This window comes from Amaranthus tricolor, chromosome 16 (genome assembly GCF_026212465.1).
Source record: "Amaranthus tricolor cultivar Red isolate AtriRed21 chromosome 16, ASM2621246v1, whole genome shotgun sequence".
In the NCBI taxonomy this organism is placed as follows: Eukaryota; Viridiplantae; Streptophyta; class Magnoliopsida; order Caryophyllales; family Amaranthaceae; genus Amaranthus; species Amaranthus tricolor.
Genome location: NC_080062.1, coordinates 3,239,805 through 3,257,500, shown reverse-complemented (window position 1 = coordinate 3,257,500; position 17,696 = coordinate 3,239,805). Strand labels below are relative to the sequence as shown.

The 17,696-nt window shown below is 32.1% G+C and overlaps 2 protein-coding genes across 2 annotated transcripts in view; one reads left to right on the top strand and one right to left on the bottom strand.

The window, feature by feature from the left end:
• LOC130802947 (transcription factor PHYTOCHROME INTERACTING FACTOR-LIKE 13-like) overlaps positions 1 to 2,278 on the bottom strand; it is a 4,062-nt gene extending 1,784 nt beyond the window's left edge. The window contains exons 1-4 of the mRNA XM_057667075.1: positions 1,715 to 2,278; positions 886 to 978; positions 304 to 369; positions 29 to 94 (exon numbers count right to left, since the gene is read on the bottom strand). Of these exons, the coding sequence (XP_057523058.1) occupies positions 29 to 94; positions 304 to 369; positions 886 to 978; positions 1,715 to 2,077 (588 nt within the window). The 5' untranslated portion in view covers positions 2,078 to 2,278. The remainder of the gene's footprint in view (positions 1 to 28; positions 95 to 303; positions 370 to 885; positions 979 to 1,714) is intronic.
• An 11,625-nt stretch (positions 2,279 to 13,903) lies between these two features.
• On the top strand, positions 13,904 to 16,654 carry LOC130802946 (receptor protein kinase-like protein ZAR1). Its single transcript, XM_057667074.1, has 2 exons — positions 13,904 to 15,569; positions 15,783 to 16,654. Exons 1-2 carry the CDS (start codon positions 14,114 to 14,116, stop codon positions 16,439 to 16,441), a joined length of 2,115 nt encoding a protein of 704 aa, XP_057523057.1. The 5' UTR covers positions 13,904 to 14,113; the 3' UTR covers positions 16,442 to 16,654.
• The last annotated feature ends 1,042 nt before the right edge of the window (positions 16,655 to 17,696 follow it).

Here is a 17,696-nt window from a genome sequence, read left to right as displayed (position 1 = left end):
ACAAACCAAGTAATACGAGTATACTAACCTCAATTTGTAGTTTCAAGACTTGCATATAATTTACGGCCTCTTCTAAAATTGAAGCTCTGTCTTTCTGTAATAATGATATAAAAATTACACAACTTCAAATAAACAAAACATAGCAAAAATCTTAAAAAAAAAAAAAAAAAAACCTTTCAGAATAAATATTATTATGGTAATTCCTTAGCTTTTGCTTTTAATAAATAATCGCTTAAACAATTAGGTAGAATGCATGGCTAATTAAAGAAATATACTTCTTTAGTTATAGAGAAAAAACAAGACCTTATTACAATGGGGCATGAGTTGTTGTAGTACTTTAATCTTCCCTGTAATTTTATCTCTTCGTCTCTAACCACAAGATCAAGAGCACATTAATAAAATAAAATGGTCATCTTAATTTATTATATTTACCTTTTAAAAAGCAACATGTTTAAAACAACATGTTCAAAATCAGCTGGTCAAATAAGTTAATAAAATTAGCTTGTTAAATATGTCATTCCAATCATCTACCAGCTACCAGCTATCAGCTATCAGCTATCGGTCATTTATCAAACATCCCAATATCATCTCTAAGCTATTTTTAAGAAAAAGAGAAAAGTATTAACTAGAATATAATCGAATATACTTCCTTTGGTCCTAATTAAATTCAACATTATTAATTATAATTAAAAATAAATACTCAAATTTTCTCACTTATTTATAAGAAAGCATATAAACAAAAACTTGTTAGATTCATAATTATAATTTTCAAAATCAACTATATATAGTTTTACAATTTACGTAATTAAAAAATATTAATAAAATTTAAATAGAACCAAAGAAAATACTATCCAAGAAGTTAATTTTAAAAAGTCAGAGTCTAACCCTCTCAGTAATATTGTGAATCTCCGATGATCGGCTACGTTTAAGCTGGTCAACTCTTTCCTTTTTCGGGCAACGATGAACCATCATTTCCTCCTGCTCATACATGATGAAAACCAAAAATAGCTAAAATCAACTACTTCAAGCTTTAACTAAATGTATACTTATATTAACACTGGCGAAATAAAAATTGGTAAATTCATTAAATATTCGATGCAATTCAAAAATTATAATAACTTTTTAACAATTTTGTATCTTCAAATTAATATATACTACGTAATTTAATATTGAGACCCCCTAACTTTTGGACCATGTGCGTTTAAACATATTGAATATACTCGAATTCATCCCTATATAAAATATTTTCTTTATTTTATAATTTCATATTTAGAGAATAAGACAAATATATATATATATATATATATATATATATATATATATATTTATATGAGACATTAATTAAAAGAGAAAAAGTGAAATTATAATCAAAATATTTTATCATCATCTTACCCAGTATATCCTGCTCATAGAAAAACTATGAACAGGGTCTGAGGAGGGAAGGACGGCGGCAACTCATACCAATAAAGGAGAGTGCGGCCAAAGAGTCCCCTGGCTCGAGAGAGATAAGGTGACGTAGCTACACGGAAAAGATAAAATGAATGCATAAATAAAATATTTGCAAAGTTAAAAAGAAGAAAAAATTTGTAATTGTATCATATATTGAACGAGATGGAGGAAAGCATTAAATTAGACGAATCAAAAAAGATTTCAGTTCAAAAAAGTAAATAAGATACTATTTATAAGACAAAAAATAATATTATAGAAGTTTTACTTCACTATGTGGGTCTTGATCTTGCTTCAAACCTTGTACTCTGACAAGTTGTTCTTGTCCAGGTATATCCAATAACAGTTGTTCTTCATAAGTGATGTTTTTCTGTAGCGAAATTTCTGGTAACTTCAACAAACTATCGCTAAAATTATTTCCCAATTCATGTAATTCAGCCGACTCTAACACAAAAGACGAAGGTTGAAGATCATGGTTGTCGTTGTTGGTGTTGCTAATATTCCAAGGATCACATTCAGGTATAATGAGATGGGCATCAACACTTGCATAATCTTGTTCAGATACGATCGTTGCACCCAAATCCATGCATTCATGTTGTTGTTGTTCTTTCATGGTGCACAATATGCACATATTAAGCAACTTTTAGCCTACGTAATACTTTGTCTTTAATTTTTGGTACTTCATGCCCAATTCCTCTCCTTTTAGCTAGTGGGTTTTTATAGTTTTAGAAACTATGGGTTTTTGGTTCTATATGTACAAAATATTGGGAATCCGCAAGTTTAAAATAATATTACTCATTGGTAGGAAAAATATCAACAACTTCTAAATTTTTCTCCATTATATAATAGTTTTTCTAAATAAATATAAAAATGGTAATAAAAAATTTATAAAGGAAAATAAATGTTTGCCAATAAGAGTTTTATTACTATAAAAATAAAAACTGAAACATAATACATTCTAATTATCCTCTTTTCTGATTGAGTATTAAACAGATTCTTAACGAGATTCAGTATATAACATATACATCATAAGATTGCAACTATAAATTTAAAATTTTAATTGACTTAGATATATAAACATAGGGCTTTTAACTACATCAATTTAAGCTTTTAATTAATTTATTTTTTTTGTCATAATATAAGAGATTTCACTGATTTGAATCAAAATCATCCAACTGTATGAGGGTAACAGTGAACTAAAATTAAAAAAACATATATATGTGGTTGAGGTTTAACAATCGTATCTCATTTTTGTATTTTATTGATCCAAGTTGAAGATGACGATAGTATTTTGAGGTTATCAAAACATTTTGAAATACTTTCATTTTTGTCATTTTCTGTTAACGGTATCATGTTTTCCGAATTAAATTAAAAGTAATTGGGGAGAAAATATATAAAAGGTAAAATATCTAAAGGGATACTCCATATCAAATCTACTTGTTTAAAATCAACTCAATTAATGGAAATTACTCAACCTCATCGTGTGTAACTTCAAAATCAAATTGTCAAGATATTAATGCACACACTTAAAAATCGAAATTAATCAGATTTGAGATTGATATATATTACACATGAAATTTGCTTGAACTGTTGGAAAATAACCCGATTTCATATTGAATAATTAGAGAGATGTTGACTAATATATATACTTCATCCGTTTTAATTTACTTGAAACACTTTTCATTTTCAAATGTTTTATATATTACTTGCAATATTATTCTTTTTGGCAAAAAACAACTATAGAATGCCCTATTTTATCCCTATTTTATTCATTTTCCCACATATTATTGTCAAACTTACCCATGTGAAATGGGGTAAAATTATTATTTTGCTTTGAAAAAGGCGTTTCTTAAATATTGTGCAAAGTTGCTATGTTGCAGTTAAAACGGAACATAGGTAGTACTTGATGGACTACTCCCAATATCAATTGATTTTAGGATAGAACCTCATCAAATTTGCATCCAATCAACTCTTCTACTTTACGAAAGTTATTATATGCGAGCTTAATAACAAATTTATTAGAACATTTGAATGAAAGTAGAAGTGGATAATAAAAATAAAATTGCCGTTAATAGTGCAAAAGAAAAGAGTACACATGCCAAAAGTGAAAGAGTCCACGTAGTAGAAGGGTGAATAATCTAGTCATGAATTAAGGATATCCAAGTCTTACGTAGTATTCGTAAACTACGAAATACTATGTTTAATGTGACATCAACAACCTCGTCTGATTGTCTGCAGCACAGAAATTTATTACTAGAACTACGTGACAACTTATATTTCATAATACTTGCATAGTGATATTTTCCTATATATTTTCCCATATAAATATTATAAAATGGAAAAAGTACTTGCAATTATGATATATAGATATATGTGGCTTATATTTATGTTGAGATGTTTTTTTTAAAGGAGGAATCAATAATACTAGTTTATAAGTTGGCTTAAATATTTATATTTTTATGTTTGTTGAACTGATTCGATTCGTTCGTTGTCAACCCAACAGTTTAAAGTTCAAATTACTTTTAAAGTGGGCATTGATAACAAATTAAGTCATTAACGGATTTTGAAGTAAAGGGTTGGGTCCGATCATTATTGAGTTTGGTAGTCATGAAACTATTTTCACATTTTTTTTTAAATTCGAAATTATGAAATATATATATATATATATATATATATATATATATATATATATATATATATATATATATATATATATATATATATATATATATATATATATATTGTTATTAATGGTGACTCAAACTAGCAAACACCATTGAAGAAGATGAGTATGGGTCAAAGAGGAGGTCCGCGGGGCGCGAAGAAGCTGCTGCCTCAATCCGCGGGGCACGGAGAAGCTGCTGCCTCAGTCCGCGGGGCGCGAAATGCGTTCTGTCTCCATTTCGCGGCTCGTGAAATGGCGGTTTCTTTTCACGGGAGGTGTCTTTTGGGACGATTACTTTGTGTTTATTATGTAATAACTTCCTTTTATTGGGCATTAGTATATAAACTCCCATTTTAGGATTAATATATGATGATTCAAAAAATTGAGAGAGATCACAAGAGAGCCATTAATTTGTGAGTGTGATTGAGATTCATCTAGTAATTCTTTGCGATCATAGTGAAATTATTTGATCTTGGTGTCGGTGGATGTAGCTATCACATTGATAGTGAACCACGTTAAATCTCTCGTGTCAATTTCTTATTTTGCATTGAATTTTCTTATTGTTTCATTATTGCTCGACGAACTTGCTTTCGCTGTCGCATAACAATTGGCATCAAGAGCTCAGGTTTAAGTCCTTGGAGAGTTTTTGAGTGAAACAATGACTGGAGATTCTACAATAAGAATCGAGAAACTTACCGGAAAAATAGCTTCGGGGTATGGCAAATAGAAATGAAGGCTTTGTTGAAACAACAGCAAATCTGGCATCTGTTGGCTTCAAAAATTACTACTGGGGGTCGGAAGACAAGTTAACTGACGGGCAATTAGCAGTAATGGAGGAAAAAGGCTCATTCTACCATTTTGCTAAGTTTGGATGATCATATCATCATGGAGGTCGCTGATCAGGCTACATCGGCGGAACTATGGATGAAATTGGAGTCATTGTATATGACTAAGTCGTTGACCAACAAATTATTGCTGAAGCAGCGGTTGTTCAGCTTCCGAATGCAATCAGGTACTCCCTTACGGGAACATCTTGAAAAACTTAACTCTATTTTACTAGATTTGCGTAACTTAGATATTAAAATAGATGATGAGGATGCTGCGTTGATTTTACTTGTGTCTCTACCGTCTAGCTATGAGATTTTTCTTGAGTCTTTTGTTGTTGGTAAAGACTCACTGACCTTAGAAGAAGTGAAGGCAGTACTTCATACTAGGGAACTTCGTCAGAAAGTTATAGGTGATAACGGGGAGTGGCAGTGGGTTGTTTGTTAAGTCTGAGAAGTTTAAAAAGAAAAAGGGGGTTAACAAGGGCAACAATACTGGGTCGGGTGCTGGAAACGGCAATGAGGGACTTGGTAAGACTGCGGGGAAGACCTGTTATTACTGCAAGGAACCGGGTCACTTTAGGGTTAATTGTCCGGTGAGGAAGAGCAAGTCCCAAGCTGCTGTAGTTGAAGAAAAACCGAATGAGAACTATAATTCGGAGGAAGACTTGGCGTTAGTGAGTTCTGCTAAGACTGGGGATCTTTCTGATGATTGGGTTCTAGATTCGGGGTGTTCGTTCCATATGAGTCCGCGTCGAGATTGGTTTGACACGTATGAGTCTTGCAATGGGGGTAATGTTATTGTAGGTAACAACGCACCTTGTAAGATTACGGGTATTGGGTCCATGAGATTGAGGACTAGTGATGGGCGAAAGATGACATTGACTAGAGTGCGGCATGTCCCTGCTTTGGGGAAGAATCTGATTTCGTTAGGTACCTTGGATGATTTGGGGTACAATGGAGTGTTTTCGGATGGGGAGTTGTCCATTTACCGAGGTTCGGAGTTGGTACTTAAAGGTATCAAGAGGAACACCCTCTATAACCTTGAATTTTGTGAGCATTGTATGTTTGGGAAGAAACACAGGTCAAAGTTCAACAAGGGTGCTCACATTACTGATCAAGTGCTCGATTATATCCATTCAGATTGCTAGGGTCCATCTAGGGTTGAAGGTATGGGAGGTTTCCGCTATTTTGTGTCATTTGTAGATGACAAATCCCGATACACATGGATTTAGGTTGCTTAAGTCAAAGGATGAGGCCTTCAAAGCTTTTAAGCAATGGAAAGCTTTGGTGGAGAATCGACAGGGTAGGAAGATCAAGAAGCTACGAACAGACAATGGGCTAGAGTTTTGCAAAGAAGAGTTTAATCAGTTCTGTGCAGATGAGGGTATTGGTCGGCATCATACCGTCAGCATGACACCACAGCAGAACAGTGTTGCAGAGCGGGTTAATCAGACACTTCTTGAGAGAGTTCGATGCATGCTCTCTAATGCAGGGCTTGGGAGGAGGTATTGGAGTGAAGCTGTGATGACAGCTTGTTATATCATCAATAGGGGTCCGCATTCGGGAATTGATTTCGGAATTCCATTTGAGATTTGGAGTGGTAAGTTGCCTAGTGTCTTTAACTTGAAGATCTTTGGTTATGTTGCTTATTATCATGTTAGTGAGGGTAAGCTGGATCCACGAGCGAAGAAAGGGTGTTTTGTTGGGTACGGTGATGGTGTGAAAGGGTTTAGGATCTTTTCACCTTCGGAAGGTCGGGTCATTCTTAGTAGGGATGTCACTTTTGATGAGAGCACCGTGTATTCCAAGAAGAGCTCGGAGTCTTCTGATCTGGGAAAGGAAGGGCAGAACTTGCTGCAGACAGATGGAGTACTTGAGGTACATCAGTCATCAATTGCTGATTTACCTTGAGTGCAATTTATTGATCATGATGTTGAGGCTCTAGTGCCGAGTAATCCTGAACCTGAGGTTGTTCCATCCTCTCCTAACTCTGGGGAGGAGGTGGAGCAGTATAATCAGGGGTCATCTAGTTAATCTGACACCATTCTTGAGAGACCTAGACGAGTTAGCCTGTTAGGTTGATTGAAGAGATGGAAGGAAGAAATTGCTTTGTTGAGAATTTGACAGGTTATGCATTGAGTGTAGCTGATGATGTAGAGTCATATGAACCTGCCACGTATAAACAAGCAATTCGTTGTAGTGAGTTGGTGCAATGGCTTGCTGCAATGGGTGAAGAGATGCAGTCTCTTTACAAGAACAGAGTGTGGGAACTTGTGAAGGTACCAGAGGTGAGAAAGTTTGTAGGGTGCAAGTGGATTTTTAAGAAGAAAGAAGGATCATCTAAATCTGAGAAAGTTCGTTTTAAAGCTAGGCTAGTTGTAAAGGGGTTCAGTCAGGTAGAAGGGGTTGACTTCGTGGAGATATTCTCACCAGTGGTTCGACATACTTCTATTCGTGTGCTATTGTCGATTGTAGCACATTTTGACCTTGAGCTGGAGTAGCTGGATGTTAAGATGGCTTTCCTTCATGGCAATTTGGAGGAGGAGATTTTGATGAAGCAGCCCGAGGGATTCGAAATCCCAGGAAAAGAGCACTATGCATGCAGATTGCTAAAATCGTTGTATGGACTTAAGCAATCCCCTCGGCAGTGGTACAAGAGGTTTGATTCTTTTATTGTTTCGCATGGTTTTGATAGAAACTCGTATGATTGTTGTGTGTATCATAGTAAGTTGGATGACGGTTCCATGATTTATTTGTTGTTATATGTTGATGACATGCTTGTTGCCACAAAGAATAAATCGGATGTTGCTAGACTTAAAGAGTTGCTTAGCTCGGAATATGACATGAAAGATTTGGGTCCAACTAAGAAGATTTTGGGTATGGAGATCTATAGGGATCAAGCTAGAGGTAAGCTTTTCTTGACTCAGAAAAGTTACATCGAAAAGATTTTATCTCGTTTTGGGATAGAGAAGTCGAAGCCTATAAGTACACCAACATCTGTGAGCTGCAAATTGTTTTTGTCTATGTCACCTCAAACTGAGGAGAAGTTGGCGTATATGTCTAGAGTCCCTTATGTCAACGCTGTTGGTTGTTTGATGTATGCTATGGTCTGTACTAGGCCGGATATTGCGCACGCTGTTAGTGTTGTGAGTAGGTTCATGGCTCGACCTGGGAGAGAGCACTGGTAGGGGGTGAAAAGGATTTTTCGTTATTTAAGAGGGACAACTGATATTGGTCTTGTGTATGGGAATGTAGGAGTGTTTGGTAACTAGATATAGTGATTCTGATTATGCAGCTGATGTGGATACCAGGAGGTCGGTGACCGGGTATGTGTTTACTTTGGGTGGTTATGTGGTTAGTTGGAAATCTACATTGCAGTCTTCGGTTACGTTGTCTACTACTGAAGCTGAGTACATGGCTTTAACTTCTGCAGCTAAGGAGTCCATATGGCTCAAAGGCCTTGTAGGTGAACTGGGTATCGCACAGGATTTTTCTACGGTGTATTGTGATAGTCTAAGTGCCATTTGCTTAGCTAAAGACCAAGTACACCATGATCGGACCAAGCACATTGATGTCAGGTATCATTTCTTGCATAGTGACAAGAAGGTAAAGGTAAAGAAGATCGGGACCGCTGACAACCCAGCTGATTTGTTTACTAAGTCTGTTCCATTTAGTAAGTTTAAACATTGCTTGGACTTGCTAAATATTGATTACTATATGATGTAGTAGGCCCTTAGGGGCGGTGTTAGGGAGCTCCTGTTGTAGGCATGTTGGCCTTAAGGTAGAGCTTGCCCGGGGCTTGTGATGTAGGTGAAACATTATGAGTTGTTATACTTGGTGACAAGTATGTGATAGGTCTTGGTTGGAGACTTGTCGGGATGAGTCTTGGTTGAAGACTTATCGGGATGTACGGCTTATGCATGAGCTTTACATCGGGTTTTGGCTTGAGATATGTTCACTTTGTGTTGATGAGATCGTTTGCTGAATACGAGTTTTCGTCAAGGTGGAGATTGTTGTTAATGGTGACTCAAACTAGCAAACACCATTGAAGAAGATGAGTATGGGTCAAAGAGGAGGTCCGCGGGGCGCGGAGAAGCTGCTGCCTCAATCCGCGGGGCACGGAGAAGCTGCTGCCTCAGTCCGCGGGGCGCGAAATGCGTTCTGTCTCCATTTCGCGGCTCGTGAAATGGCGGTTTCTTTTCACGGGAGGTGTCTTTTGGGACGATTACTTTGTGTTTATTATGTAATAACTTCCTTTTATTGGGCATTAGTATATAAACTCCCATTTTAGGATTAATATATGATGATTCACAAAATTAAGAGAGATCACAAGAGAACCATTAATTTGTGAGTGTGATTGAGATTCATCTTCTAATTCTTTGCAATCATAGAGAAATTATTTGATCTTGGTGCCGGTGGATGTAACTATCACATTGATAGTGAACCACGTTAAATCTCTCATGTCAATTTCTTATTTTGCATTGAATTTTCTTATTATTTCATTATTGTTCGATGAACTTGCTTCCGCTGTCGCATAACATATATATATATATATATATATATATATATATATATATATATATATATATATATATATATATATATATTAGGACTAAAATTAAAATCATTGGATGAATTTTTTAAACGGGATAGGCAGGTCATATTTAAAGGGGCTTTAATCCACGCTATTCCATTTAATATTTTAATCCGATTCCGGCCCAATTAACAGCTTGCATCGTAAATACCCCTTCGCTGGTCTTTGAACCAAACTATGGGAAAAAGGTCACTCATTACGCTTACAAATCAACTTTAAGTACACAACAATTTTATCATTATTGGTTTCATTATCGATACTAATTGGTGGCTATAAAAATAATTTGTAGTATAAATTTTATACTTTCTTCTATTTATAATTACTGTTTCATTTGATTTTTGAACACTATTTATCAATCACTTTTAATTTGAATTATATTCTTAATCTATATGTTAGAATATAATCAAGTGAGATCTTATCTATGTCATTCCCACGGTAATGAATATTTGATTATAAAGTTTTTTATTCACAATTCCCATTACCATTTAATACCAAAGTCTTCAATTGATAATGTATTATAATGAATTTTGTAAAGAAAATGAAAATATTTAACGACAATAAGCATAAAAATTAAACTTGTCAAGATATGTTCCTACTAAAAATACACCAACTTTTCATTATTATTCTTACCATTTAATATTAATTACCAAACAGGTCATTAATATTTAGGCTGAAATTTTTTTTGGTGATTAATTGACATCTATCACAGATGGAAAAACTTTGTTTACCCACCGAGTAAATTACCCACCTACGATAGTATTATATGTATTTATTATTCACCAAGTAACTATAAAAAATATATTTAATATATCAATTAATCATTAATTTGTCAGCTGATTAAAAATCCAATGGATAGATGTTACTAAGCTCTCACAAATAGCCTATGCTTTAATAATTGTTTATAATTATCAACAGGTCTTGCGAGAAACCGCCTTACTGTGCAATTAGTAATTGATAATTTTAAGGTCAAAATTAATTTCTTTTAAAATTAAACTCATCATTTAATTGATCATTTTATATAATCACTTTAAGATCTTAATTGATTACTTTCGCATTGAAATTAAAGACATTAAAATAATTGATCCATTTAAGATTACAAATTTGTAAGTATGGTAATTTTAATGTCGGAATTGAATCACTTTTAAATCAAAATTATAATTTTTAATTTTAATTGATCCATTAATTAAAGTTTATTTTGAATTTAAATTAATCACTTTAAAATTAAAATAGATATTTTTTAAGTCAAAATTAATTTTTTTTATTATTTTTGAGGCGATCTCTTATAAGTTCTAGCCTATAAATATATAATATATCTACATGATAAAGTTAAACAGTAATATGACAAATCTAAATGCTTTATAGTTTACTAGTACAATACCCATGTAATGCATGGTTTTATGAAATTTAACATTTATGAATACTCATGCGCAAATGTAATTCTTGAATATTTAAAACTTGTAATTTGAGTTTATGAAGTTTGATGGTCATGTGTTTAAAGTCATTTTTAAAATATTGAGTAATCAATACGTTAATAGATCTTATTAATTTACAATTTTTTAGGATAAAAAAATAAAGTAATTTTCTATTAATTGAGTATAATGTAAATATTTATTTAAGTAAATCAAATTAAACATATTAAAAAAATCATATACATATCTAACATGGGTAATATAAATCAAATATTTGATTTAAATCTTTTTGATTTGTTGGAAATATCTTACAAAACTAATATAATATATTTTTTTCTAATTTTAATACATAATTAACACTTCTGATAAACTACTCCACATTCACAAAAAATCAATTTAAAAAGACTTTTTTTTTACAATTATTTATACACTCTAAGTTAATTAATACCATCTTATTATATTATTAATTTAATTTAATTTTCCTTTATCTGGTTCAATTATATATTCTTATAGACATTTAAAAAAATACATATCAATTTTTATATAAGTACAACATCTATTAATGTAGAGTCAATTTTTTTTAATTGTGCTAATTAGACTCACACTTAAATGAGGCATGCATAATAAATATTATATTTGAAATGTTTTTAAAGTCATATACTAACATTTGCAATCAAATGTTATATTCCAAATTAGGCATACATAATGATATATACTAACAGGGAAACTATTTTTGTCATCTAATAGCAAGATTCTTATACTTTTGTCATTTGTCATTTTCCTTCAAAATTAATAGTACTAGTATAAAATCTCATGCAATGTATGAATTTTTTTTTAAATATAAAAAATTATTATGATTTTAAAAAAATATTATCGTTTTTAGATTGAAATTTGCATATTAAAAATATTAATAATAATAATAATAATAATAATAATAATAATAATAATAATAATAATAATAATAATAATGATTATTATTATTCTTATTATTATTATTATTATTATTATTATTATTATTATTATTATTAATAATTAAAATATAATTATACTATACTAATTTGATGATAGACATGTTATACTAATCGAAATTTTTATATTTTATATATCATGTAATAGAATCAAATCAACTTTAACTTATTTAGCCTAATAAATATAGCAATTAACAGTTTTGATTATTCGATAAATATAGTAATTAAAAAATTTGATTATTTCATGTGGCATTTTCGAAGAATATCACATGGAATGATCCAATCTTTTAAGTTCATTTTTTTTTTCTTTCCCTTTAAAGTATACCATCTCTCCTTTTGAATTATTCAGAAAGAGAAATTGAGTGCTTTTTTAGTATTTTGAATTTTTTGTATAATTTATGGCATATGTAATAGAATATAATCAACTTTAATTTATTTCATTTAGTTTAATAAAAATAGCAATTAACTATTTAGATTATTTCATGCGACAAATCTTTGTAAAGAAATCCATTTAGCAATTGTATGATATTTAGTTTAATAAATACAACAATTAAACATTAAACAATTTAATAATTATATGCGGTAAATCTTTGTAAAGATACCACATTGAAATTTTCAATCCTTTTAATTAATCGTATGATTTATGATCCTAAGAGCTTGTTTTATCAAGTTATTTGTCCTAGTTGCATTGCAACTAAGTGGAGATGGTGTTTAATTGTTTTTTTATGGATAGCTAATTCATATTTTTACTACATTGTCATCGATTTTTAAAAAATACTACTAGTTCTCATAATAGAAGTATATATTTATTGTAATGATTTTGTATCAAATATTTATATAATCAGTTTTATTTTATATAATCTCGATTAATGTTAGTAATTTTAAGTTGATTGGATGATTAACAATAATTTTGTTTCAAGTGTTTATACAATCAAGTATCCGTTATCAGTGACGTACGGAGTATAAAAATTATGAACTTAGTTTATACTTCCTTCATACGTTTAAGTTGTACCATTTAATTTCGGCACACTATCCAATGCACTAATTTAATTTTAAAAATCTCTAATTGTGCATGATTAAAAACTATAAAAATTTAATATTAATAAAATTTACATTAAGACGAATCAAACAATTTAAACTCACTTAACTATATTTTGACGTTCAGATAAAGTGAAAAATATAAATTAAAAGAGATCAATAAATAGTATTACTATAAAAAACCAAATCAGACAACTTACAATAACTGAGGCCTGAGGGAATATAATACGAACATTCAATCACTTTGGGTAAAGTCATAAGCATACGCTCGCTAAGCCAAACCGAGTCGAGCTGGATTGAATTATATGAGATAATATTATATACTCTTTTTGAACATTTTTTATTTTACATTAAATAATTAAAAAATAGCTGATAATTTTAACGATTTTAGTTTATAGAGCGACTAATAACATTTACGATTTTATTAAAGCCTACAAGCTATAAACGTCGATATTATCAATAATTTTATCTACTCTAATTCCCCACAAAAAAATAATCATACATAAACCATACTTTAAAAAATAAAATTGAAATTTTAGTCGCATTACTTTGGAGAAATAAAGGATTGCTCCTCTCTTGTATTTTAATTTGTTATATTTTATATTTTAATTTATTTTAATAAATTTACTACTCCTATATTTTTATTTTTAGATATAACTTCACCACTTTAATTATTATATTCTCTTTAATTTCTAAATTATCATGCCAAAATCATATTAGCATCACTTGTGAAAAAAATCAATGATGTTGAAAAATAATTATTAATCAATAACCGTGATTTATAAATCACCAAAAAAATAAAAAAATAAATAAATAAAATAAATAAAATTTAAAAGGATAAATTAAAATCACAAACTTTCACCTTATCAATTCTACTATATAAAGGTAATTTATTAACTTCACAAATCAGCCTTATTTACCGTTATTTAGCGAGAATTCCTCAATAACGGTAGAAAAATGGGTGCTCCTTCATTCAACTTTTCCTCTCAGGTCTTTTCATGTGTTCTTCTACCTCCTTCACAGTATTCCATCTTCCCAATGCTTGTAATACCCTTTCTCACTTTCTTCTCTCCCAAAGCCTACTCTTTGATAAACTCATCTCATTCTCTTTCAGTTAAGTCAAATTTCTCCATGTTCTTCTAGCTACCCTTCAAATAGTTAGCAAAATGTATCACTTCAATTCATGGGTTATTCTTATTCTTCTCTTTAACTCAAAATCTTTAGTAAATTGCATAAATGAAGAAGGTTTAGCACTTCTTACATTCAAACAATCCATAATTCAAGACCCATTTGGGTCTTTAAGCAATTGGAACAAATCTGATGAGATGCCATGTTTATGGAATGGAATCACTTGTAAAGATCAAAAAGTTGCTTCTGTTAGCATTCCTATGAAAAAACTTGTGGGTAATTTTCCTTCTTCTTTTGGTAATCTTTCTAATTTGGTGCATGTTAATTTGAGGAATAATAGTCTTTATGGCCCTTTACCACTTGATTTATTCCAAGCTCAAGGCATTCAAAAACTAATTCTTTCTGGTAATTCATTATATGGGCATGTACCTAATGAAATTGGGAACCTTAAATTCCTAAGAATTTTGGATTTGTCCCAAAATTCCTTTAATGGGTCTTTACCCTCTTCAATTCTTCAATGTAAGAGGTTAAAGAGTCTTGTTTTGAGTCACAACAATTTTATTGGGAGTCTACCAAATGGGTTTGGGAGGGTTTTGAAATCCCTAGAGAAATTTGATCTTTCTTACAATATGTTTAATGGGTCAATCCCTAATGATTTGGGGAACTTGTCTAATTTACAAGGAAATGTTGATTTTTCTCATAACTTGTTTAGTGGTACAATCCCTGAGAGTCTTGGTGAGGTTCCTGAGAAGGTTTATATTGATCTAACTTATAACAATTTGAGTGGGCCAATTCCACAAAATGGTGCCCTTATGAATAGAGGACCAACTGCATTTATAGGGAACCCTGGTCTTTGTGGCCCTCCATTGAAGAACCCTTGTTCATCAAATGGTTCTTTAGCCTCACCGTCTTCGGACCCTTTCTCAAGTGATCATTCACCTCAAGGGAATAGTAACATTGGTGGGAAGAATAAGGGGAAAGGGCTTAGTAAGGGTGCTTTAGTAGCCATTGTAGTGAGTGATATAGTTGGAATTTGCTTAATTGGGTGGTTGTTGTCTTATTGTTACACTAGGGTTTGTCTTTGTAAGAACAATGATGATAAGCTAAGGAGGGAAAGTGGGGAGTGGTGTTGCTTCACAAAAGAAGTGTCCGAAACGCTATCGGAGATCATTGAACAAAATGATTTAGTTCCTTTGGATTCTCAAGTGGCGTTTGATCTAGATGAACTTCTTAAAGCGTCCACTTTCGTGCTTGGGAAGAGTGGGATTGGCATTGTATACAAAGTAGTGCTTGAAGATGGACTTACCTTGGTTGTGAGGAGATTAGGTGAGGGAAACTCCCAAAGGTTTAAGGAATTTCAAATTGAGGTTGAAGCAATTGGGAAGCTAAGGCATCCAAATATTGTCACGTTAAGGGCTTATTATTGGTCTATTGATGAGAAGTTGCTTATATATGATTATGTGCCTAATGGAAGCCTAGACAATGCTTTACATGGTAAGGCATCCAACTCATTTGCACTTAATGTGAAATTGCAGATGTTTGTTACCAAGGGTCAATCAGAAACAACCTCTTTGTTATCGCTAACAAGGGTAAGGTTGCGTACATCTGATCTTTAAACCCGTCTAGGTGGGACTCGGCATTATGTTAATGAAATGTTGTGTTGTTGTTGGCTAATGTTAATTGATTATTGTGTGATATTATCAATAGGGAAGCCGGGAATCGACACATTCGCTCCACTTTCGTGGTCGACCCGAGTACAAATAACCAAAGGCATTGCTAGAGGTTTAGTGTACTTGCATGAATTCAGCCCAAAAAAATATGTTCATGGGGATTTAAGCTCAAGCAATATACTGCTCGGAGAGGAGATGGAACCTAAAATTGCTGATTTAGGACTAGGGCGCCTTGCTAACATTGCTGGGGGAACTCCTACACTAAAATCCTGTAGGATGACATCTGATAAAACCCCACAAAACCAAGCAGGAACGGCACCATTAGAAGTCGGGAGTGTACCTGTTTCGATTGCACATTGTTACTACCAAGCCCCGGAATCCCTTAAATCTGTGAAACCATCACAAAAGTGGGATGTTTACTCATATGGGGTAATCTTACTCGAATTGATAACCGGAAAATCTGCTTTGGTTCAAATGGGCACCTCAGAAATGGACCTCGTTCAATGGATTCAGCAATGCATTGACGATAAGAAGCCTTTTACTGATGTTTTAGACCCGTATTTAGCTCAGGAGGCGGACAAGGAAGACGAGATAATCCATGTTCTGAAAATTGCTGTGGCTTGTGTCCATAGCAGCCCTGAAAAAAGGCCAACGATGAGACATGTCTACGAAGCTTTAGATCGAATGCCGACTTGAGTCCTTAATCGTTCACCTTATCGATAAAAACTGCGGGCTTCCTTGGGCTTATTAAGCTGTTTGTGCTAGTAGTATGAAGTAGTTGTAGTGTTCTCTAAAGTGTAACTCAATTGTTTCTTGTACATAATGCCAAATATCATCTTGTTATCTTGTTTGTGTTTGTAATGATAAAGAAGGCTTTGTTGTTTGTCAATGAAAATTTGAAAAAGCAATTGTGTGTATACTCTATATTATATACCCGAAAATCCATCCAAACACCTGAATGGACACTAAGTATAGAATGCAGGTTAAATTACGACAATCCGAACAAAAGATTTCGCTCGTTAGAATCGGTAGGATTGCGATCCTAATGATTCGCACATATTGATGACCCAACAAGGAAATTGAAAGATCACCAATAATAGGAGTAAAGCTAATTGGATTGACTCTACAAAAATTGAATATTCCGCCAATCAAGCCTCCTACCAAAGACTGAGAAAGTATTACATTCAAGATTTTATAAAGAAATTTTGACTTTGATTTTCCAAATTCTAGGTTTTGTCAATGCTCAATTGTCAAGATGGTCAAGTAAGATATAGGAGTATATAGATATATAAGTTGTTTAATTATAATGATGTCACCCTTTTTGTTGCTTTATTTTGCTAAAATTGCTTTGCAAACTACCAAATTCATGAGTAGTGGTAACAAATGTTTTGGTGTGCATATTTTAGCTTTTTAATTTTTGATCGGTTGAACCGTAAAAATTAGTGAATTATAAATGTTTCTTAATCCAACTGATAAATTGATTTCCAAACTAAAATTGAAAGGCTAAAATGAAAGGCTCATACTAGCTTTTAGCCTTTTATCCACTTTTCTTTAATAAATAACTAACAATCAATAATTAATTTTTCAAATATATTTTTTTTACTGGTCAAATCAGTTAAAAACTCCAGAATACAGCTTCACCCAACAATCATTTGCTATACAAATCAACTAATTATGTCAAATTGTAATCGAAAAACACTAATTAATATCCACTCTTTACAAATAGCCCTTAGGTACTTATTAGGAATATAAATGTTTTTATCAAATTAATACTTTTATAAAATACATTACAAATTATTATGAGAGACGGTAGGTACTTATTAGGAATATAAATGTTTTTATCAAATTAATACTTATGTAAAATAAATCACAAATTATTATGAGAGACGGTCTCTCCAAGAGATGTATTAGATTTATTGCCTAAATAACGTAATTAACAACAAATTAAATA

What these genes read in the sequence shown, in the direction of transcription:
- LOC130802946 (XM_057667074.1), top strand. Translation starts at nt 14,114, where the DNA reads ATGTATCACTTCAATTCATGGGTTATTCTTATTCTTCTCTTTAACTCA. An exon ending in CCTAGACAATGCTTTACATG is followed by an intron (nt 15,570 to 15,782) that starts GTAAGGCATCCA and finishes TATTATCAATAG; the next exon opens with GGAAGCCGGGAATCGACACA.